Source organism: Pundamilia nyererei, unplaced genomic scaffold (assembly GCF_000239375.1).
Source record: "Pundamilia nyererei isolate P.nyererei 1_Seehausen unplaced genomic scaffold, PunNye1.0 scaffold00362, whole genome shotgun sequence".
Taxonomy (NCBI): domain Eukaryota; kingdom Metazoa; phylum Chordata; class Actinopteri; order Cichliformes; family Cichlidae; genus Pundamilia; species Pundamilia nyererei.
Genome location: NW_005187763.1, coordinates 161,204 through 185,972, shown reverse-complemented (window position 1 = coordinate 185,972; position 24,769 = coordinate 161,204). Strand labels below are relative to the sequence as shown.

At 42.9% G+C, this 24,769-nt stretch overlaps 2 protein-coding genes across 2 annotated transcripts; both read right to left on the bottom strand.

Annotated features, from left to right (window-relative positions):
• Positions 1-2,911: 2,911 nt before the first annotated feature.
• Positions 2,912-15,738, bottom strand: LOC102203517 (phosphatidylinositol 4,5-bisphosphate 3-kinase catalytic subunit alpha isoform). Its single transcript, XM_005752483.1, has 21 exons — positions 15,351-15,738; positions 14,128-14,543; positions 13,774-13,983; positions 13,421-13,671; positions 12,804-13,049; positions 12,491-12,576; positions 12,284-12,389; positions 10,789-10,941; positions 10,251-10,385; positions 9,580-9,704; positions 9,003-9,084; positions 8,339-8,503; positions 8,111-8,214; positions 7,711-7,882; positions 6,599-6,705; positions 6,180-6,301; positions 5,745-5,823; positions 5,352-5,522; positions 5,079-5,196; positions 4,820-4,971; positions 2,912-4,034 (listed from the first exon to the last, which is right to left on the bottom strand). The coding sequence occupies exons 2-21, from the start codon at positions 14,477-14,479 to the stop codon at positions 3,764-3,766; spliced, it is 3,207 nt and encodes a 1,068-aa protein (XP_005752540.1). The 5' UTR covers positions 14,480-14,543; positions 15,351-15,738; the 3' UTR covers positions 2,912-3,763.
• A 1,342-nt stretch (positions 15,739-17,080) lies between these two features.
• Positions 17,081-18,900, bottom strand: kcnmb2a (potassium large conductance calcium-activated channel, subfamily M, beta member 2a). Its single transcript, XM_005752501.2, has 5 exons — positions 18,890-18,900; positions 18,393-18,530; positions 18,097-18,267; positions 17,625-17,820; positions 17,081-17,401 (listed from the first exon to the last, which is right to left on the bottom strand). Exons 1-5 carry the CDS (start codon positions 18,898-18,900, stop codon positions 17,117-17,119), a joined length of 801 nt encoding a protein of 266 aa, XP_005752558.2. The 3' UTR covers positions 17,081-17,116.
• Positions 18,901-24,769: the final 5,869 nt, after the last annotated feature.

Sequence of the window (24,769 nt, the reverse complement as noted above, 5' to 3'; positions counted from 1 at the left end):
TCTGGCACTACTGTTCACTGAAGCCTAATAAGAAACGACCTAAGTGGAAGGGTGGGTGTTAAGATGCCTCTCTTAATGAGTGGACTGGACTTAAAATCAGTGGCAACTGACATTTTGGTGTTGGTGATCTTAACAAAATTTGTAGAACAGATCAGCATGAATGATCCCGAACACACTGCCAATGCAGTGAAAGTATACCGGGATAGAAAAATGCAGAATGCAACATTATCGCTCCCTAGATCCTGGACCTCACAAAAAACAGTAAACATCCAAAGATACGCTTTGAATGTCCTTCAAGAAGCCTAGAGAACTATTCCTGAGGACTACGCGATCGTGGCTCAAAAGTTGGCAGTTCGTCTTGTAATCGGAAGGGTACCGGTTCGAGCCCCGGCTTGGACAGTCTCGGTCGTTGTGTCCTTGGGCAAGACACTTCACCCGTTGCCCACTGGTGGTGGTCAGAGGGCCCGGCAGCCTCGCCGCTATCAGTGCGCCCCGGGCAATGTAGCTTGCCGTCACCAGTGTGTGAATGGGTGGATGACTGAACGTGTAAAGCGCTTCGGGGTCCCTTAGGGTAAGGCTAAGTAAAGCGCTATACAAATACAGGCCATATACTTAACAACATGACAAGAAAACTGCCCAAAAGGGTTCAGGCTGTGATGAAGAATAAAGGTAGTCATATAAAGTACTCACTGCCAACCTTCACCTTGTATACAGTTTCCATGTTTTTACTTTTCAATAAATGTATGCACTCATTTCTCAATTCTGAGCAACATATAAAAACATGAGGAATGACTCAAGACTTTTGCACAGTAGTATCAATTACTCTTCCCATAATCATTTAATGTTAGATAATGTTAATGGGAGTCATTTCACAAGTGTGCCATATTGCACAGACCCTTCTAATAAGTCTTTTTTTGTATTTTTCTATGGAAACCTTTATAATGCTTCTCTTCATGGCTTTGGCTCACTGTGTAAATATTATTCTGGAGTTGTTTTTTTGTAAGCATGGAAATGAAAAAGTGGCTTGTAAATGACCTAAATTTTTAAACGAGTAAAATAAACCGACAGACTTATTCACGAGGAGAAATGTTTTTATTCAACAGCACAATAAATGAATGCATACAGACATGGTGATATGAGGATGACTAAAAAGAAGTATTTGAGGTGTTTTTTTCCTGACATATACAGGTGGAAAGATAACTAGCATGGGTCTGGATCATTTTAAAACATGCAGGGTAGTTTCTTTGTACGCGTTGTGCTTAGAGACTTCCACTTGGGGCAAAAATTCCCTCCACTTGATGTGAGGATGGTACTCCAACTGCAGCACCAAGTCCTCGTCCTTCAGTCACATCCTTTTCGATGACAAGAGGCTGTTTGCTGGATTTTGCGTGAGGATGGTGAATGTTACACGTGACTCCTCCTTTTTTTTTAACTTTTTTTTTGCCTTTTTCCTGGTTAGCCGTTACTCATGAGATTGCTTACATTTAAAAAATACAAAAATATATTACCTCTGTAGTTATTCAAGGAAAGCATTTGCACACGTATCAGTATCTGTTAACTTCACTGTGACTTTGTTGTACCTTAAACAAGTAACAAGGTCATTTCTATACATGAAATTCAAGTAGACAACATCAGGTCGAAGAAGAAAAAAAAAAAAAGGTAGATAGTCATGCATAATGCAGTGTGAGAAACAAAACAAGTACAAAGGGAGAGAGCGTGGTTTAGATAGGGCTTCTATAAAGTATATGTGAGGGTTAGTTCTGTCAGTTCGGGTCCGGCCCACTGCTCTGTATCCCGTACAGAAGCGCGTGCATGTCAGTCGACAGTTTCCTGAGCAGTTTTAAGTCCTCGCTCAAACTTCGCTTACTTTAACAGACTTAACGTTTCCAGGAAACCGCCCTGTTAGGCATCACTTTAGTAAAGCTACAACACTTATGGACGCGTACGAGAGTCTGTGCAGCGATAACGCCGGCCACGCTTCCACGCACAGGGCAACAATCACAGGTATGGAAGAAGACACTTGGAAGGTTTCAAAAATATAACTTCGGATACTTTTCTTTCTTTGCTCTCTGTGATTGAGAGCAAAAAAGTTCTGTTTTTTGTTTTATTTTTTTAAACACATGGCTTAGACCGAAGCTCCAAAGTTTCTGTAGGACAAGTAAAAGGCAGGGTGCAGAGGTGTTTTGCACAGCTCTTTCTGCTGGGAAGTAGACGATACTGTTACACGGCAACTTAGTGAGTTTTTTGGGGTTTTTTCCTTCTTCCATGCACTTTCTATACAAAGTCCACCGACGGTTCTCTGTGCGAGCACGCCAGGGGGAAGATGCGCTTCCCTCTGTGCCCGACATCAGTATACAGTACATGTTATAGTATTATGACTTGCATAGAGTAACTGCACAGCACACGAAATGAACACCGCACATCCTTTGTTTCCCGCCCGTGTTAGCTAAACGACAATAAAACCACCAAACAGGAAAAAACAGGGATCTGCTGATATCGAGTTATCGAGCCTGACGTTTATCGACCTGTCAGTGTCGTCCAACATGAATCTGGTGCTGGCTAAATGTTCCGAGACTCTGTGATGAGGATGACCTTAAAAAATGTTTTTTCTAACTAACGTATTGAGCAAAAACTTTGTTTTCCTGAAACAAACTAGCGCAATACAAAAACAAACAAAAAGGGGGAAAAAAAACCAAAAAACGCTTTTGGCCAAATTCATATTTCGGTGCATCCAAAAAAGAAAAGAAAAGGAAAGACGAACCCTAACCAGCTGGTCATCAGAAAGGTTTTCTCGGGTCCATGTGCACTGAATAGATGACACGTTTGTGCCTCTACATGTGACACAAACTAATACTGACAGACAAGAAAAAACAAATACTGCAGACATCAGTGCTAAGAGTACACACAAGACTTGGAATAGTAGTGATTATTTAGGGGGGTTTGTTTGTTTTTAACAATAAGACTGCTGACTAGTGGAGTTATGCATGTAGTACTTTGGCTCAGTAGAGAATAGATTCAAAAAGGAATATGTGCACCAAATGCATACAAGTATATGGATATACTGCTGTACAAAAAGTCACTTATATGACGGGACATGATTTGTACACGGGTAGGTTACAAATAGGTCATCATTGCAATTTCTTCAAATAGTGTTAAATGCTTAGTTGAGGTTTTCCCAAAAAACTTTGAGGTTTGTTCAGTGTTTATATAATCTTATTGGAAAATTCTGAGAGTACCTGGCAGGTGAGCTGCCCGGCTGCAACAACAGCCCCATTTTCACCTGGCCCCGCCTTCATCAGTTCAAAAATAGGTAGTTGAAATAATTCGGTTTCAATCTCTCTTTATAAAAAGCTAGCTGTGCTCATCGTGTATCACTTCATGAAGTTCCTCTCTTAATGTTGATGGTTGTAGAAGCTTTGAAAATAAAAAGATAAAATGTAACCTGTCTATACTTGGTTCACATAAAGGCCAATACTGTCCAGGTCCACGCTAGCTTAGCTCCTATGAAGACAACAGGTGAAATTTAACTCCACCTTCTTAAGTTCATAATGCAGGGAGAGAAATTTCAGACGTCTGTAAGGAAAAGGAGCATTTAGGCATTTCTTCTGAGCGTGCTCGTTTTGAGTCTCGCTGGCAGGCAAAGTTTCAGAGTCAAGCACTGGCAGAAATATTCACCAGGCCTTAGTGTGTTAGGGGAAACAACTTGCTTATTTTTTTTTGTTCTTGTGGTTCTTCGTGTCCTGCTGCTGCCACCATTCTTTCCTCAGTTCATGGCATGCTGGCGAATCGTGTGGAAGATCCAGTCCATCTTGGTAGTCCAGCCGCCGTGGTGAGCGTCGTTCATCTGCTTCATGAAGTAGTCCAGGGCCTCCTGCTCCGACTTGTCCAGGGCCAGGGTCTTCCTGATGTAAGCGATGTCGTCGAACGACTGCAGCTCAGGCATTCCCGAGCCCAGCATCATGGAGAAGAGGTTGATGAAGAGGTTGGCGTGCTGCCGGATTGCCAGGTACGCTTTGTAGCACATCTCCTGGAATCTGAAGAGGGACGCAAAACGAGCAGGGTCAAGTTCTGTTACCCACCCCAGTTACCCACCAGAGACTGCTGCTATTTTAAATCTGGCACTGTGTGCAGTCAAAGACAACAGAAGAATCATCGACTTTCTTACATTTGAAGTGCAAGACCTCAATTAGAACCTATTCACACTGTGATTGGCTGTGTCCAAAAATTCATTCCCTAGACATTTTTGCAGGAGGTGCAAAAGATACTGGGAGAGTCTTTGAACATGGACCCCTTATCTCTTTCAGGACATCCAATTTGGAACAATATTGCGGACATCAGCTTCATTAGACTACATCCTTGCATACGCTGCAAGGAAAAACATTTCCATGTCTTGGATAAATGACAAACCTGATCCAGAATTTCTATGGAACATTTGAGCAGCTTGCGTCATTCCGCCAGGAAACAGTTTATGAGAATCTGGGCTCCGGATCTTTGTTTCACAAACTCTTCAGTCACTTTGTTGCTCTCAGATCTCATCAGTGACAGAAAACCTTTGGTGTGTGTTTACAATAAGATCACTAGCGGCCACATCTGTCACGGCTTGACTGTCTGATCTTTTGTCTTTGCTACAAGCCTGTGGTGCCTACCATTTGATTTATATTTATTTACTTCTTCCGTTTCTCTCCTAACACCTTCAGATTTTTATTTTTACACAGACTAGTTGCTTTGCTGAGTCATTTGTTGTAACAAAAAAGTTTAAAAAGACGACTCAAAAAGCACCTCATCCACCCTTTCAGCGTCGCTGTGGGTGAAGCATTACCTTTCAAACTCCCTCGTTTTGGTGCACTCTTGCGTTCCTTTGCTAATAACAATCAAAAAGTCCTGTGTGAGCACAAAGGGGACGCGCTCCCTCTTGTACCCAAACTTCTTCTTTTTGTGGTCAAGGAAGTGACCAAAGTCTATGTGGAACAGCTGAGAACACAGAAAATATGACGCATTAAATTATAAAGGATAAACCAAAAAATCTAAAGTATAGAGATGACGTTTAACTCAGAAAGAGAAGCGGCTGTAATCATTACCTGCCCATCATCTTTAACCATGATGTTGCTGTTGTGCCTATCTCCTATGCCCAGGATAAATGTAGCTACACAGTAGCCTGCGCACGACCGTGTGAACAGATCGATGGCCTGGTCGTACCTGAGACGGCAAAAAAATAAAATAAAATAAAAAAAGCAAAATCATTTGAGGCAGTCTAGGAAATTTATGCAGATGTCGTCACAAAGGAAGTAGAAATAGAAAAAAAAGGCTTGGCATTAATAATTAACATTAATTAACATCTCTACTGAGCTCACATCTCTCCCTTGTTCTTATCCTTGAGCCACTGATGTAGAGTGTGGCTGTTGAACTGCAGCGCCCCCTTTAGGCCTCCTTTACACTGGATCTGCATGATAGTGTGAGAGTTCCTCACCACCTCGATCAAACCCACGCAGTCGCCGATAGACAAACAGCCATAGGGCAGCATCCTGGAAGAGGAAGCGTAGAAAACAAGAGAGGCAAGAATAAATAAAGAAAAAAATATATATATATCAAGACAGCACTGATGGACTTTATATTAAATGACGTGAGGTGGCTGGCAGGGTCTGCCTGCTAATCTGCATTCAAGTATGGCTCGCAGAACATGAAAGGTCCGGTGCCTGTTAATGGGTACCTGCATCCCTGCTGTCATGACGAAGTGAGGAGCCTACCTGAGATCAAGGCCTTGGTTCTGCCAGATGTTCTCCATTATCCTAATGATCTGTAGCGTCAGCATGTCCTGCCTCAGATCTGCAGAGGCAAAAAGAGACAAGGAGGTGGATAACGGTGAGGTGAATATGAGCTGCTGAGCTGCTTTGATCAACTCCATGATGCATTATGGAGCAGAGCTTTCAAAGTCATGTTGGTCACAGACGCTGCAGCAAAAAAGCACAACCTGCTGCCGTGAAGCGGGGGTCAAATACGAGCACTGCTCCTTCTGAGTTCTGCGTTAAGAGCGCAGTTATAGTTGTATTTATGTAGCATGAAACGACGCAGCGCAGGCTGAACTGTGCGCATGCTCGGCAGGTCTGTGTGTGTGTGTGTGTGTGCTGAGAATGTCAGCGCTGAGGAGAGGACAGACAGGCGGAGGTAGAGGCACAACTCACCATCTCCATTTTTGAAGATGATTTCATTGTTCTGAAAGAGCAGCTCCGACATCATATCTGGGTTTTCCCAGTTAAGCCACAGAGGTCTCTTTGCTGACGACATCATCCTGCATTCCTCCAGGCTAAAGTAAAGACATGGATATGTTTTAGCAGGAAAAATACACATACATGTATATAAAAGGAAAGGAGGAAAGCCCTCTGTAATTGTGGTTGTGTTCATCACAGCAACAGAGCTGTACAAGCATTCAGTTCATAATGGTCCTAATGTGCTTGATATGAACCAAACTGTTCAGCTCTTATTACATCTGGTAATACTTCAAGCCTCGGAGAGGAGAGGGCGAAAGCATCACCTGCAGGGGGAATAAAAATCAAATGCCAACCATTTGAGCGGACTGCGTTAGATAAGAGTGCTGAAGTACCGGAGGTTTCCCAGCTGATGTGCCGGATTCAGCGGAGAGGTGAAGCTTTGCAGTGCATCCATGTAGTCAGGTCTTTTCATCTGCTCCACCAGAAACTTCATTTGAACCTTAGGGGGGATTAAACAAATGTGACAGTTAGTTTCCTCAGGTGCTGAGCAACTGGATAAACGGGCTGGCCTAAGTTCATATGCAGCAATCACAGTCAACTTTCTGCTGCTTCTCTTCAGCAAAATCTCTCACAATGAGGTAATGCTCCTTCACTGAGGGCTTTCAGGCAATGACATACACCCTCTGGTGGCCATGCTGAACCATCTAAGAAGCACCAGGTAGATTTAGATTGGATGGGCACTGGGCATTTCACACTGGTTTAATACATGACCAAGCCATCCAAGCTAACCCCTGTGACTGGCATAGCAACTAGTAGCAAAACATTTTTATAGCCTGTAGCTACATATTAAGTTCACTAACTACTAACGACTACTAACCTTAAGTTCCATATTTAACTGGAACTAGTACTATAAGGATAAGAGACCCATTGTTCTCATTTCAATGAAATATTTTCATTTGACTGTTCTGGGTTTGCTCTGCATGAGTCACAGTTTAAAATAATCCTTGTTTATTTCATGCTGAGCCTTTGTGGAGTCCCTCGGGTCATCCTCTGTCTTAAACGAGGAGGTTGCTGATTAAGTCCAGCATCCCTTCTTCTGATTGGCTACCCCTCACAAACAGAAAATTGGAACAGCAGGTGGGTGGGGCTTCTGTTATCTATGTTTCTGAGATGATTGAGGTTTTTCACTCTCACTGATGTCATAAAGACCCAAAAGCAAAATAATAATAATAATAATAATAATAATAATAATGATAACAAAAAATACACTGAATGAGTGATTACAAAAAGCTTTTTAAAAAGATGAAATATTTTATGCCAGTGTGGCTGAATATTTTACTACAAGCAATTAAGAGGGAAAAAAGGAGAGAAAAAGCAAAGCTCCAAATTCTATCACTGCACTCTAATGTGGTGTCCCTGCGGCCAGGCCGGTCCAGATGTTGTCAAGATTAAACCAAACGATTCAGTGGATCACATTCAAAACAGCTGCCAGCTGTCAGACTACCTTCTGAGCCTCATCTTTTTTCTCCTGTTTGAGGAGGTCAGTGAGATTGATGAGCTTCTCCATGGCCTCCACCTGTCTGCTCAAGTGCTTCAGATACATGCCACAGGCCCGGCAGTAGGACTCCAGAAGCAGACCAAACCGCTGGCTCACTGTCTTGTTGTGCATCTCTGACCTTCACGCATTAAAAACAAGGAAAGAAAAAAAGTTTAAGAGGTTCTGTCCCAAAGAAAATACGCTCTGCCTCCCTGGAAATCCTAAAACATAAACCAATGTGAGGCATCTTCAAAGTATGTTTTTTAAATTCATCCGTACCCGAGGCCAAACACTCAAACAAGACTTTAACCTTTCGCTTACAAACAGTTCCAACTTCCTGAAAGAAAATCCTTTTAAATAAACTCACTTTAAATGCCAGAAGAAGAAATGTCCTATCCTCTGATTGGTTAACGCCTTTTTCAGCAGGAACCGTGCGAGTGGGTTATCAAGGTACTGCTCGTACTTCAGAACCTAAGACACGGCCACAGAGAATATATTGAAAATACCTTCAGTCCATCAAGCAAAACATGTGACTCATCAGCAAAACATGGCAGAATGAAAATGGCTCCCGCGGCTTAGTTTGATCTAAACACACCTGAACCAGCTGAATGAGATACTGGGAGAGTTTGTCATCAGTTAGGTATTTCTCAAGGCACTTCACAGCAAACTCTCTGACCATAGGATCGGGGAAGTTGCAATCCAACAACTCCATGGCTTGTTCTGGTTTGATAGCAGGCCAGTCCTTTAGAAGGCAATACATCTGAAATGAGAAAAGGCAGCTAAATACAGAACACAGATTTTGAACAACCCTGTAATACACAGCTGTATAAGGACTATGAGAAGTTGCCCCTTCATACATGTTGCAGACAACAGATTCTCTGTGTCAGAGTTGTATTCTCACCACTGCAAAGTTCTCCTATAGATTTAGGTGTGTAGTGTTCCCTAGGTAGCTGCTGAAGGAGGCAGGACACATTACACTCACTCACTCCCCGTGAAATCTCCAGCCTGCCTGCTCTATTCTCACACTGGCTCAATCTGACATCACACAGACTTTGTACTAGGGAGCTGGCAGGGTGAAGACTGCTCGAGTTCAATCCATCTGAGTATGACATTTAGGTTCTCGCATCAAGCCCTGCTGGGTCTAGAAAAGTCATGCTGTGGCTCATGTGCAAAAACAGGTCGAGAACTTGAGTAAGCATATTCAATCACTGTTAAAAAGTGATATCAAGGTGTATGAGCTGTAGAAACCCCGCACTCACCTGTGCAACCTCATCTCTGGAGTTCCACTTCACAGCCAGGAGGATCTTGGGAAGGATCTCTGGCATATTGATGCAGTCATGTCTAAAATAAAATTGGTGACAAAACAAATAAGTTATAACTTTTTCCACCATCAGCATTAAAGACTTCTGTGTACAAATCTAGCAGCTACTCGTCCTACTGCTCATTTTGTCATTAGAGTTTTCCATTAGGTGGTACTGGTGGTGTATTGTATTGCCTACTCTTCCAGGGATCCAAGCGAACTGAGTCAATCTGAAAACGTGACATCAACAGGCTGCATGCCACTGATTAGACTGGACAGTGGCGTCGTGAGAGCCGGCAACGGCTGCACAAAAAACAAAATCGTGCTACCCCAGTCTGAGAAAAAGCCATACACTGAGCTTCAGGTGTACCCTCTCCTCTACATCCTCCATTGTTGTGTTGCATACAAATGATGTCGGCACATTAGGTGCTATTCAATTGTAATGGAAAAAGACTGAAGCAGAGTAAAGACGAGTCGCCCCGAGTGGGTACTAGCTCAAAAGCCCTTTATAAAAGCATACCAGCACACATCATTACCTGTGTCTCCACAGGAAGTCCTTCTCCTGCTCAGTGATTTCAGAAAGCGGGTCTCTGTTACACACTTGCCGTAGCTGCTCATTGTCGCCGTCAGTCAGGGGGTTGTCCCGTGCCAGTCTGTTACTCTATGACACCAAAATAACACAGTTTAGCAAAACAAACCAAGGAGGTCAGAGTCGGTTCTAGAGCCACTTGTCATATAACAGCGGGATGATTATTCTCATTTCCAGCTCCACATTTGCTATAGTGACTCTGCATGATTCACAGTTCAAAATAGTCTAAGTCTATCTTGTACTGAGCCTTGGTGAGGCCCATCGGTTCATCCTTTGTCTAAAACGATCCGTTTCAGCTCCTCTCCCTTTAAGGAAAACCTTTCTTCTGATTGGCTGCACCTGATTGAGTCCCTGAGATGACATTATTAGGGATATCCTCTCTCAATCACATCACAGAGCCAAGAGGCGAAGAAAATGACCTTATTATTAGAAATGCCCATGTCTAACTGTGTATATATTTAACAGAAAAATAAACCTTATAGGCCCCCATACTTTCTGTGTGGAGTGCACATGAACTATGATGTGGCAGCTCTTCAATGAAAATCACGTCAGATAATGTGTTCATGTATCTGACCAGCAAAGCAAAACAGAAACCAACAAACACGTGTTTACTCTTACCAAACCAGTGTGGCAGTAATTAAAGCCAAGCTCTCTGGATATGTTCCAGTTTGCATGATCCTCAATGGTAGACATATCAGGAAACTTGACAGCGGAGCTGTAATGGTCAAACTCCAGCTCCAGACATGGGGTTTCCTGTATGTTTAGAAAACGGTAAAGAGGGGAAAAGGTCATTCAAGGTGTTTATTGTAATCAAATTAAGGCGCCCGTGTCAATGAGTAATTAATTAATTGGGATAAGGAGCTTGGTTGCTTAAATCGAGCAGCTTAAGCAGCAGCTGCTGCATTACTGAAACTGTACAAGGTGTCGCCAGCTTTGCTATAACTGGGTCACGAGGCTTAAAAGTTATTATTATGCATAATGCGTGTATGTGAAAAGCTTCAGATGCTGGCAAAAACTCAAGTGTTTATAAACTGCATCCTGATCCATTCGGGTTTATGCAAATTAAAGATACAATGCTACTATTATCAACATGTTTGTATATACAGAACAGAGAAACACTGGAAGTGCAAACAACAAAGAAAGTTTTGCCACTTGCCTTGTTAGGGTTGGAGCCCGTGACACCGATAGGGTTGAGCAGGTCTTCCAGGCCATGTGGGACAGGCCACAGGTTGAGAGCCATCTTCCCTGCTACTAGTGTGTGGGTGTAGTCAAACAGGTTAATGTTGCCCCAGGCGAGGGGACAGTGTTCCTACAGGAAACGAGTAAAAAGGATCCATGTGAAAATCATCAGCAAGGCAACAGCTGGTGGATACGGAGCAGACAGGTGCAGTGGAATAAAAACAAACAGGGAAGTTGGTGATAATAAAGTAAGAACAGGTAAGACGATAATAAAATGTCCAAAGTACATGTGCATCATTGGTTTGGCTGATCATAACTGTTAATAGAAACATGGTTTTTAACAAAAAACCACAAGAAGAGAAAAAAAGAGCTGCAGCAGGCAGACTGCACAGCTCCAACTCCTGCCCTGCTCCTGTATGGAAATCCATTTAAACCACGCGCACCATGAAACTTAATCGCATCTGCTGCTGGTCTGCTGGGAAAAGGGCCAATTACTGATTGACTTCTTAATTAAAACCATGCTAGTTTGTTTGGCTGTCGGGCAGATACACCACTTGTGCTTTTGATACATTTCTGACAGAATAATTTCTCCACGAGTGCTTGCTGTAATATTAAAACACACTTGTTGGCCAAAATCAACAAGGTGTTAAATCGTGGCCTCTTTCACCCCGGAGGGGGAAAACTAAACAAAACAACCACTCTGTGGCTAATGAGATGGTACGAGAAAAACACAATAGCTAAGATTAATGTGCTTCATCATTTCTGTTGCACCAAATTCAGTGGAGGTGCTGAGAATCATTTTGAGAACAGTTTCGATAACATCTGAGGCACTGATTGGTTTATATTAGGCTGTTATTCACTCTCCATATTAAAGGTTTGATTCAAGAGGAGCAAAGACCATTTTTGAGGCTGTTTTTCAACCCTTGTAAGTCACACGATGAGACACGGATAGAATAAACCAGTCGAGTTCGATGCATGATTGCGTGATTGACAATGCCTACTGAATCACAGGCTATGACACACCAACGCAACATCGACGCTGTTTCTTTCTCTGCTACACCCTCCTTGGCACAGACACGATCATAGTTAAAGAGCATGTCATTTTAAAAGATCAGCTACATTTTTTTCTTGGTTGGCATCCCAAACATTGTTTTTGGCACATTTTACTTCCATCAATTCGGTTTGTGTTTTTTAACAAGTGCCCGTGTCGAGTAGATCGGGGCATGAGTTGTAGTTGCATTCCAGTTGGCTGACTGGCGAACACAGGTCCTAGAAGCAGTTGATGAAAGATTAATTTCTAACAATGCCTTACTGTCAACAACCATCTTTGGCTACTGGACCATTATAAGGGCCAACTTCACTTACTGTGCCGTGACTGATTCAATTTCGGGATTTTTTAAAAAGAAAATATGCGAATTTTACGACAATACCTTGAAGATTTTAATATAAAATGCTGACATTTCAGTGCTAACCTCTTTAGCTCCCTTCCGTCCTTTGACAGAGCAAATGGAGAGGCAGAGTCGGGCAGCTCTGGGGACTTCTGGAATGTACATGTCGTAAGTCAGCCACTCGTTCCACCTGCCACAAACAGGAACATAACCACAGATATGAATCAGTCACATTAGTGCCACAAAGCTCAGTAAAATCTTAGAGTACAAAACACTTTGATTATGCACAACCTGGGGTTTGAGCACGGCACACGTAGTGTGTTGACATTGTCGCACAGCTGCTCTCCACCATGGTATATCCCAGTCCTGACGTAGATCTAGATCAGCAACAAATCAAAAGATTTATAAAGTAATCTAAGCGATAACGATTTCTTTCAGCACATTTCTGACTGAGAGAGACGGCTAGACGCAGTGCAACATCTTTTAATAATCTCCAAGCTACTGAGATGGAATATTACAGTCAGAATAAATTTTACTCAAATGAGAAACAAGCCAGATGAGCTTTAAAGAAAAACAAGATGACAACAATGTACTGCAGTTGTACCTTGTCAATGTCTCTGATGTTGACATTGACATAAGTGGCGCACAGTATCTTAATCCTTAGCGTTCCGTTGATAGTCCACAGATTCTTGGTGGCTGTTTCCCCATTCATGTAGGGTGTTGCTGTAGATATTCGCCTTGCATATGACGGCATGGTGAAGAAATCCATGGGCAGTTGGGAATACAGGCTGTCTTTTGACATTAGCATCAGGTTAGGCATTCTTCCCAGCATGATACAGCTGCGCACATACTGTTGAGGACAGATAAAAGTGACATTTTGAAGTAGATGCGATTGTGACATTTTGATGCCGCTCGTGTCATTTTGACATTTTGAAGCCATTCGTACACATCTGGGCCTATCAAAATGTAAATTCCAAGAATTTATAATTGCAGCTCAGCAATAACTGACGCACTCAGCACTTTGTACTTGTGTGATGTGTGTGGGGCTTTTCTCGAACGTGCACACTTGACTGGCCGAACATTTCCTCAGAAATTTAATTTCATGCCCTAAGTGTCGAACACATTTGTGTTGGATGATAATTTGATGCGAGGTGGATCTGTCTCTCCCCCTCTAAGTACAATAGAATCAGCTGCAGCTAAGCTAAGATTTAATTAGATTACCTTGTACTGACTCAGAGGGTATTTCTCCAGTAAGTACTCATCACAGCCGCAGACTTTGAGGATGTACTTTCCCTGATACTCCTGCACACACATCTTTAACTGCTCCTGGGAGAGCAGCATGCTGCGCGTCTTCTTCCGAATGGCTTCTGCAATCACTTGCTCTGGTACATAATCATGATTGATCTTCAGGGTGTACTTCTGTTTGTCATTGGTGGGCGAAACAATGACCCAAATGACCACAATGATTTGACCTGAGGGAAATAAAGTAACAGATGAAACGGAGGGCAAAAGCATTGGCAAAACAGTTCCAGCACAGTGAGGGGTGCTGCCCACCTCGGAGTAAAATGCCTCACCTTTGTCTAGCTTGCTATAGATGTGCCTGGGAAGCTCTGCTGAGGATTCAACATTGGGAGGGTAGACGTACAATGCTCTGCTGTGGGGTCCGTTGCTGTCTCTGAGGTCCACGGCTTCTTTGCAAACGTTTAAAATGTTCCTTCTGAAGTCCTGCACCTCAGGGTCTTTCACCAAATCAAACTCACATATAGGCATACCAATAGCAAAACCTGAAAGGGAAAAAAAGCAATTGCGTTTTGTTATTATGTATTAAAAAGGAGAGCCAACGACAACACAATACAGTGTATATAACACACAGTATAACCAAATAAATACGGGCTGTTTTTAACTGCATAGTAACTCAGGAACTGTACCTATCTCTCTGTTGAGAATCTTCTCTTCTCTGTTGCCTACTGGCTCAATAACCTTGAGGAAGGCCTGGAAAAGCCTAAGATCACATAACCTCCTGGTCTCATCATAAAACTCCTCCCGCTCTGCTTCCTGGGTGACACTAACAAAGATGTAGGAGCTCTCCTCCTGCAGCAGATGGTAGAGAGGGTACTTCCTGGCCTCTTTGAAAAGCTCATGCTTGACTGTAGTAAGTGTGGCCTCCCGGAGGCACTCCAACGTGAGAATCATGCCATTTGGCAGAAGGCAGTCCACTAGAATGCTGGGGGGCATCAAGTGCATCCCCCATAGTTCTCCCGATGATGGTCTGGGAGCCATGGCTTCGCCAGCAGATCCTCTCTATTCTGAGCCCAGTAATTACCAGATGAGCAATTTCGACCAACTGAGAAACAGAAAGGAGCAGAATTACGCCTGTGGTAAATATTTCACTACAGTTATGGCAGCTGCTTCTCAGTGACAGGATATACAAAAATGTAACTATATCCAAGGGAGTTGGAAACATCAAACTTTAACTGATTATGAAGAATTTTAGAAGAATTGCGAACAAAAATAATTGTAGAATACCTGTAGTGTCACTCTTTAGTATTTGTGTGCTACTTATATAACAGATGTTTCTTTGGCTCGGTTAGCACAAGAGCGGCAGCACAACATATGCCAACAACTTGACGTTACAAACTGATCCAATGATAACAAAAATTGTCAACTCATCAGATGCGCAAAATCGACCACATGTGTCAGCTGGTGTTGAATTAGCTCAAGTTAAAGTGGACAGAAATGAACTGATGCAGGGCTGTGGACTCAAAAGGTCTTTGAGAATCATGTAAACAAACTTGTTAGCTAGCAAATTTCCCCGTATATTGGTTTATCACGGCTAACACAGCTAAGCCTTGAGCTTGACATACACATTGACTGGTTGGATGTGTACTGCTGTCTGGTGGTTTAACTTTAGATAATGTTTCTTTGATGAGCTAGCTAGCCACGCTAGCCAAGTTCACCAAGAAGATCAATGTCATATACAGTATGAAGACCTCTCCTCATGCACACGCTATTTTCACGCTGGCCCTAATGTAATTAAAGGGTAAGAGTGAACAGTGTTGTGTGAGTAACTGGATAGCTTTATCGATCAACAGCAAAACTAAACACACTGCAAAAAAACAAAACAACAACAAAATTAACATGTTAGGTTTACCTGTGTCAGCTAACGGCAACCGGTTAGCCGTAAAGCTAGTCGGACTGCTCAATCATTAGCCGCGGCTAGCTGAGTAAATCCCATCCGCTCCAGAACTCCCAAGCAGCCGCGCTACTTTAGTCCATCCGAAGAGTGACACGGGGTGGTCGGGACAGTGCCGCTTTTCAGAAGGAAACACGTCCCTAGCTCCCACCGAGGTTGTCAATATTCTGTAGTGGAGTAAGTCTATAACACTTCTTGTTGTTCGTCATCGTGCCGTCCCGAAAATATACTGCACTGCTTGGTAACACGCTAGCTCCACACAGCTAGCCTGTTCGAGGGATGCTAACAGGCTCATCGTCTCGGACCGCCTTCCCACACTGACCGAGCTGGTGGAGGAGTTTGTCATGAGATAAGACTGGGGAATTGACGGGAAACTGCCTGCTCGCTGTTTTCTTGAAATGTAATGTCTCCAAAGAAAAGCTATCAGATTGCACATGCAGAGTCCAAACCCTTTATAGAAACGTGAAGTGAACAAGCCTACAAAATACGATTGCAGCACTATTTTATTTAATTATATATGTACACTCAGGGCATTATATTTCCACACATTTCTCGAGTATCTGTAAAACAAACAGTCTATATTCAATAAGCAAAGGAATAGATTAAATGGTCAACATTACTGAGTGATTAGAGTGTGAGCAGCTTAAAACTTTGAAAAATTGATAATTGAAGAAGCCATATTCAAGCATATGGATATGCAGTCAGGCAGCCGCCTGTGTTTGTGATGCAGGTTTTAAAAATCAGGTTCTCTTTCATTATAAAAAAGCTGTGAACATTTAGCAGAGGTGCATCTGTATTTGTTTTCTACCTTGTAAATGCTGAGGGATTGATCATTTGTTACAGTTACAAGCCAGACACAGCCAGCGAACTTTCACAATGTAAGATGTAATTTCAAATAGAAAATTGTTATAGAGATGTAATCAATAAAAATTGTGATCCTGGAATACGAAATCAATTTATTTAGTCTGGTAGGCTGAGTCAGTGCACATGTACGCTGTGTCATGATGTCTCTGATTTTTCACTCATTTTCAGTCCAGTCCTTGTACATGAACATTTTCAAAACAATGTTCTATTTGTTTGTTAAGCCACATAACATCTATGAATCATTCACCACAGAACAGACAACCTGGCAGCGCTGCCATGTTGTTACTAGCAGTCTGTCACAAAAACACACAATTTGCTCCCATTTCTTTAGTTGCCAAACACAGTTTGACAGGCGTAAAACAATACAACCAACAAAAAAACTATTAGCTGAAAACTTCACTTATCATGGCATGCTGTGGAGTGTAGCCTTAAAAAATCTGAAGAAACTGGACAACCGATGAACAAAAGAAGAAGCGGCACATGTTTATCAAAATGCTTTCCTATCATTGTCACATTGTTCGACATCATCAGCCACAGACACTTCTGCTCAGACAGCGATGTTTTTCTCCATCGGTTCAAATATTGATTCGTTTTCGTCGGGTATGTAACACTTGTAAACAAGCACTCTCAGACATTTTTACCATGCTTTAACATCTTCCCAACCGCGCTCAGATCTTTATACAGCTGACAGTTCATTCACATTTATACACTTGCTCTGAGGTGAAAATCAGCTGCTCTGAATGTCTCAGCTGAAGAGAACGGTTTGCGAGATGCAACAAAACATTCATTTGGTTCCCAGCAATTCCTTTATGTCGTGCGTCCCTCACAAACCATCAATTTCTTGGTTTATTTTGATTTTTTCATGTCTTGAGCTTCCCTATCTCTTCACACAGTCTGGAGAGGTACTGCGTTAGCTTCACCATCATGATGATTAGGGCCCCTCCTGCGAGCGTGCAAGACGGCCAGAGCAGTGAGTGGAAGACGGCGCTGTGATCGTACAGGCGAATCAAGAGAGTCATCTCCTGCTGCTCGCTGGGGTCGTAGTAACACGGGACCTGCTGGTTCGCCTTCAGTCGCTCAGAAATGTTCAAAATCATGGCGTGCATGGCTGTGCTGTCCTTCTGACACCTGGGCACATAGAAACACTGCAAGGACAGGAGTGAGGGACACAGAGGTCATCCAGAGGGCAATCAGCCAGTCATACTTTTTTGTTTTTTGGCACTCAGAGCTACTTTTGTTTTATTTCACAACACGCTATCTGACATTTCTGAATTGGGCATCTATCGCCGGGCCAACATCTGACAGCCATTGTCAACATTTGAAACAGTTCAGTAATTCCCAGTATTTTCTCTCTGGCACCGTACTCACTTCAGAGCTGGCATCACGGGTCTCTTCATTGTGAGATAAACGGCTGACACGGCCTGTGTTATTGACGCTCACATAGACCTGCAGGCAAGGGTATCTGGATATCCTCCAGCAGTCTGACCCACAGCTGTAGGAACAGTTCATGTCTGCTGTGACCGTGGAGTTGAGAACAATACACACACCCTCCTCCGTCCACACGCTGTGTTGACATTTAAAGGAAGATCCAATTTATTACGACAACAAAAGAGAAGAAGAGGAAAGAAAGACAGCATTCGGGATGTTATGCCATGAAACGAGCTCAGTTTGGAAAGTGTAATCTGATCCTGGAGATCTGGTTTCATAAAGTATTCATTTTTGCATTTTTCCCGCTTGAACGAGCAAAGAAACAGTTTGCCAACAAGCACATCTGATGAATAAAACATGTTTCTGAAAGAAATATCAGAGCCGCCTCCTCCAAACACTAGCAGGCCTCTACCTGTCTGCATAGGACCGCAATATGGTGATACCCAGGACAAAGTACATCATGACTGAAGAGAGGATCATCCCAAGTCCCAGAAGAATAGCCCGATCTTCTCCGGGCTTCAGAGCGGTCACCGTCTTCTTCTTGTCCAATATATCTACCTCTCGAAATTTCTGGTAAATTGTCCTGATGATGGAAAATTAGAAGGAGTTAAGTTTTTTTTTTAAAGCTGTAGCTGAAATACTTTTGGCAATCGAAGTCCTCTTGACATTTCATACTTTTTCAAGCCTGAAATGATGAGAATCTGTTACCTCCTTTCATTTCCTCTTCCCGATCCTGCTGTATTTCTGGCCCCTGCCACAAAGAACATCTTTCCTGGCGACGACAATGATGGTGATGCACGTCCGCCTGTGTCTGATGAAGCAGAATGGAAAGGCTGCTGGAAAGACCTGTGAAAGAGTGCAGCCGGTTTTATTTTTAAGATCCTAAACCAGTGGTTCTTAACCTTGTTGGAGGTACCGAACCCCACCAGTTTCATATGCGCATTCACTGAACCCCTCTTTAGTGAAAAATGAAATATGATTTTTTTCAAATTCAAGACATAGATATGTTTTTTTTATTGGTGCACAAAATGAGCCGTGCATGTCACGGTGGAGGCTCTGCCGAACCCCTGAGACCGACTCACCGAACCCCTAGGGTTCGATCGAACCCAGGTTAAGAACCACTGTGACCTAAACAGAGCACAAATCCCGAGTCGGTGGTTCCAAGGGAGATTTGTAAGACGTGAGAATCGCAAATCACGCTTTACCTCTGGTGCATATTGGCTGTCAAAACGCACTACGTTCCGGATAAAGTAAACACTACTTCAAATAGCCCTCGAACAACAGTTCCTCATTATGCTGCACTTGATATGGCACGCCCCGCCAGGTAAACATCTCATTTTGAACACAAAGAATTCTACAAGATGACGGACTGCCACTGATGAAAGGCGTTAATGCTGACGTGGCACACGTGAAAAGAAAAAAAAAAACCCTACCTGCTGTTTTCTGAACACTGTCAACACAAAGTCATTTGCACCTATTGAGACACAAGAGCAACACCTTGCATGGGCCTCCTCCACAGGTCCTACCACTGCAAGAAAACATGCAGCATTCAATGCCGCTGTACGTACAGCTTCTTTAATATCATTAGCTTTCATGTAATTGAATAAGCACCTGAGACATTAGGAGTAATTGGTCATCTTTAAGTTCTTAAAACACTATTAAGACTGCATGTGCACGCTGTAACTTGGGGTGAATTTCCCATATTGTCACTGCTTTTATTTGAAAATCAAAAATCAGTTCCTCCGCAGGCTGGAATTTATTTAGAAAAAGCTTCTATTTACGCCCCAACAGCCCTCCAAAGAAAACATTAGCTTCATTCAAGGCTCAAAATGGAAGCAGAATGAACACGGCCTCTTTCTTTTCTTTCTTTTTTTTTCTTTTTTGTTTGTGAGGGGATAACAACCCTGCCAGAATGCTGGGACCAGAATAGTTAGAAAACAAGCCAGCAAGTTCCTCCTAGATGAGTAATTTCCTTGTTGTATCACATTCCCAGCTGCTTAGGGGAAATGTAGCTGAGAGACAGCTCCGGTGTGACACAAGACATCTGAAGGAAACCATTAATGTTATCAACAAAATGCGCTTCTCTCCAAACACTCCACACGAATTTGCATGCATCCCCACAACAAAGGGAGTCACTCACACAAATTTTACGCTGTGTCTTATTACTTTTAACCAGCCCCCCACACACACACACCCTGCCGTTGCCCCTCGAGGGCCTCAAGCTCGGTGCATAACTGTATTGATTTCAGCTAAACGTGGACACCCGCACACACAATTTCAGAGAGAGACCCCCTAACTCCATGTGTCTACTTAACTGTCAAGCAAAACATTTTAAAGGCTTTGAAAGCTGTAAACGTGTTGGCAGCTGAGCCTTGTGCTCAGTGCAGGTTTGATTTACACTGGCAGCACAACAGCCTGTGAGGAATGGGCCTCGACTGTTCTCGCTGGTAAGTGAGGCTAACCAAAAATGCAGCTGATGAGGTTTATTTAAAAGTGATGTTAACTCAAATACATTTCTAGAGATGTCTGGAAATGTGCTATTTATGTGAAATGTCTCAAACTGCAGTGAAATAGTGTTAGAGGCTCAAAGAGCCTGTCGACAGTTTCGAAAAACATGAATTTCTTCATGTCTCTGCTTATTTTTTTTTAAAGTCTACTTAGTCTGCATACTGTCCAACCCCACAAAGCTCTGCAGGGTGACAGTTTTTGCGTGCTTGAAGAGATTTTCCAGCACCGAGTGCTGGTGTGGAAATGCTTACAGCAGCAGGAACGTATTGTTCACACTTTCCTGTTATCATTTTAATGAACATCCTGAGCCAGAGGCCGATACGATCAGCCAGCGTCCCCTCATGTTTTCACGGGTGTGTCCTTAGTTCATGTTTCATCCAGCTGCCTCGCTTCAATCTCGTGAGCGCGAGCGAGACTGAATGATAGTGAACAGAGATGGCACGTGGTAGCTCGCGTAATTGTGGAGCCACAAAAAAGAAACACAAGTGACCAAAAAATAAAAAATGAGAAAAGAGAGATTTAGAACGATTGCAAAGGTGCACAAAACGGAGGCAGTGAAGAGATGACAACAAAGGTTTGTTCATGTTGTCCTTCCAGTGATTATTGCTTTCCCATCATGTGTCCCAGTGCTGGTCCTGCCCCTCAGCAGCCCACATAGGAACAGTATAACAAAGCGCTTTACCGAGGGCCACAGAGTAATGCTGTATAATATGCAGGGGAAAGTGAGCTGCATGTTAACTAAATCAGCTATTTATTATTGCAGCAGTTGTGAAGGTTGCAGCGCTGTTCCTCCGACTGAGTAAAAAACATATGATTCATTAGGTCACTCCAGGAGGAAAATCACAGTGTGCTCCATTCAACAGGTCAATGCACTGCATCTAAATCTGATCGCTTAGAAATAAATAGCACATGCACCAGATCTGTAAAAGATTCAAACTCTTTTGTATCCGTTTTGTGCTAAATGTCAGCTTTCCGCTGTGTGCCGGTTCTTTTTTTAAGCACACATGGCCTGTGTTTCTCCCCCGGTGTCCGTGATAATCTCTTTCTTTTCACAGCCGAAGTGAAGTAAGCCCCAGCTTTTGAATTAGCTTATGCTGAATTGAAACCGCAGCGATAACATGTCAATTCTGTGAAGTCCTACCTTTTGTCGCTCGTGGTGGGGGGGCTTGTTGTGATAATCCAGTCTTTGGTGTACAACTGTCAGCAGAAGCTCTTCCAAATGCTGCCCAGGCTCCTGGGGACAGCAGCTGGCTACCTCTTATTTAAACTCTTACCCCCAAGTGAACAGGATGCCTGCCATACCTGGGTCAGTAATTTGAGTTCCCTTTACAATGCCTTAAAATGTGTTGGGCAGCACAATGATCGGACCTCTGACTGGGCCTGTTACTATGTTTGTGCGCAGCAGTTACTTCAAACGCTTCTGGCCTTATGTTGTACATATGTCTATATCCATTTACTTTCCTTTATCCAGTTCAGGGGCAGGCTACACCCTGGAGAGGTCACTAGTCTGTTACATGGCTAACGCTCAGAGACAGACAACCACTCACACTCACATTCACACCTATTACAATCACAGTTAACCACTGACTGCATGTCTTTGTGACTGTGGGAGGAAGCTGGAGCGCCTGGATAAAAACCACACAGATACGGGTTGGATATGCAAAAACCACACAGATGGTGGATTTGAACCCTTGCTGTAAGACAACAGTGCTACACACTGCACCATAGTGCTTCCCCATTTACAGGACGTTTAGGCAAATTCAAAGTCAAATGCTGTGACAAGACAAAAAAAAGAAGTTGCAGGTACATTGTGGCCACAAGGTGTCTCTGCAAGCTCAAAAAGTGGAAAAAGATAAACGTGGAGGTGGCTCTCCATCCACTGATTGAACATTAAACGTGTAACTCAATTCATTATGAGGGGTGATGCTTTCACTCTGGTGGAGACATGGGTGTTAAAGTGTGATTTATTTATTTTTTGTAGGGATATATTTATTATTACGTGTGTGAAAAGATCATGCTGATCAGGCAAACCACATCGCTGGGATATCCCTGCTTTTATTCTATACGGGGGAATCTTATTGCTTTTTAAACTTCTGTCTCTCTTCATTAAAAGCAAAAATGACATTTAAATCCACTTAAAAAATAAAGACTAAAGATAGCAAGAAATAAAGAGTGAGAGCAAACATTCGCTCAGACTTTAATCTGCGAAATTTCTAAATCTTGAGTGATGTAATCACATGTGATGTATTTTATAAGGCTTTTACGGTTTCAAGTAACCATGAGTAGAGATTTTGTACACAAATGCTTTTTTTAAGCTTGAAAATAAAACACAATTTGCAGATTAAATCTGTAGAGTTTTTTGGGAGGGTTTTTAACCTGTTTTTACCACTTCCCTTTAAACAGTAATTTCCTCAACAGCCTGACCAGATGGTGGATTTTACTTCACCGACCCTAGCTGATGAGCCATCTTGACTGCAATCTCTCCTCATCCCGTTTGGTTTTGAGCGATTGAGCGAACGTCTGCCCTTTTCAGTTATAGCACAAGATCTGATACTGTCACTGCTCACTACTTGACTTTCTCTGCATCGTCCAGCTGATTAACAGTGTACACTGTACAGTGTAACACAAGACAACCTCCCAGAAGAACCACAGAGCTCCTTCCTGCCACTCAGCTCACATGCTTGCTGCTGTAATTATACCCTGGCCTTGGATTTGGTCCTTAAAAATAATGGTCCCTTCTGCGTGTACAGTAAGACAGCAGGAAGAATTTGTGCATAGATATAGCAGGATGAGGGGGAAAAATGCTCAAGGGCAGATGGAAAGGCGTTTGTATTTATTCGAGGTTATATCTAAACATAGCTACAAAGTGCAGGCTGTCTTCAAGCACCACATTTGGAGGTGAAATAACATGCTAACAGGGGGGTGGATGGGTGGGTGTGTGTGTGTGTGGGGGGGATGAAAGGCGATTCTGCGTCTTTGTTTCTCTGGATCTAAAAATAGCTCATGCTGAGCAGGCAGTGAAGCTGAGCTGCAGTCCCTTCTCTTGCTCCCTTTTTTCATTCTTATTCCATCTCTCACTTTCTCACACACAAAAATGCATCACCCTAACGGTGCACGGGAGGTGGCTTGGAGAGCCAGCGCGGAGCGGCGTTTTGGGCCAAGCTGTTCCACCCCTTTCTTTAAATTGCTGTCAACACAGAGCACCTTTGGACGCAGGGCCCGGTTTTAATATTTATGTGCTGACTGGCGTGTCACCTGTGCATCCATCCGCTGAAAGAAATGGCAACATGAGACTCCAGTCTAAAGGTTGGGATCCTCCAATGTACACATTAACATCAGCTGCTCAAAGTTCTGCATGTGAACTCTTCAGAAAGCGGTCAGAAGCAGGCGTTGCTTGTTCTGACAGGTTTGCAAACACCAAAAAACAGAAGAAACAAAGAAAAAAAAACTGACCCACTAGTGTCAAATTATTTGTCCTTATCTAAAATATACCCACTAATCTTCTGTTCATGATCTTTCACACACACACAAGAAAAAGGCATACTGCAGTTGCTAAGGCACTTGATAAAGCCTGGTCTTGTTATTGTCCTGCAGATTAGTTTCCCGCCCACACACACACTCCTAGTCTCACAATTATAGAGGGAAGCTGTGCTAACCCTGTTTTAAGGGGTAACAGCTGAAACTCAAGCAGACTTTGTAAACCAGGGGTTTCTGCACACATGCATGCAGACATACCGTACATATATATCTATATATTCACATACAGTATAGAGTATGTGCACGTGGGTCAGGTGAAAATGGGTGAGCAGGATTTACACTTGCAGAAAAAGGTGAGTCGATTCACAATATTTGCCTCTGGAGTGAATCATGTATTGCGTAAAGGCTGGCGCTGGAGATGAGGAATTTGCTTCACATTTCTTCACTTGGCAGCCAAAACACCCTCACACAGTGGGAGTGATGGAGCACATATTTCTGTTTCTCATGGCTCGAGGAGAGAGCACCAGAGGCAGAACGTGGGAAATCACTCGGAAATTAACTAATGGAGACAAACAGCACTGGTGCCATGTTTTGTGAGATTTTATAGCAAAGTTTTGTGTTGTGGTCCTTTGTTTTTCCTCGTGGAGCTCCATCTCGACTGGGGATGCATCAGCTCTGGGCTGATACTGTCCATCCATCAGTTTTCTTCTGCTTAGGTGTGAAGAAAATGGGTTTGATCCTGGAAGCTTATATTGTGAAGTGGCAGTGCTAACCACAACACCAACCATCACCCGGAACCTCGGGTGATGGTGATATTTGCATTTTTATTGCAAGCAAACAATAGGTTTTTCTGCTTGGCCTCCCCTCTACACCAATCAGTCACGACAAATGCCTACTGCTTCTGCTGGAGCTTTCTTCCTGTTAATAGAGAGTTTTTCTTTTCCACTGTCACCAAGTGCTCGCTTGTAGATAGTCGTCTGACTCTTGAGGTTTTCTCTCCATTACCTTGCAAGATAAAGAAGCATGAGGTGATTATTGTTGGGATTTGGGAGCTATATAAACAAAAATGTATTTATTGTTTGTTTTTTTTACATTTTTTT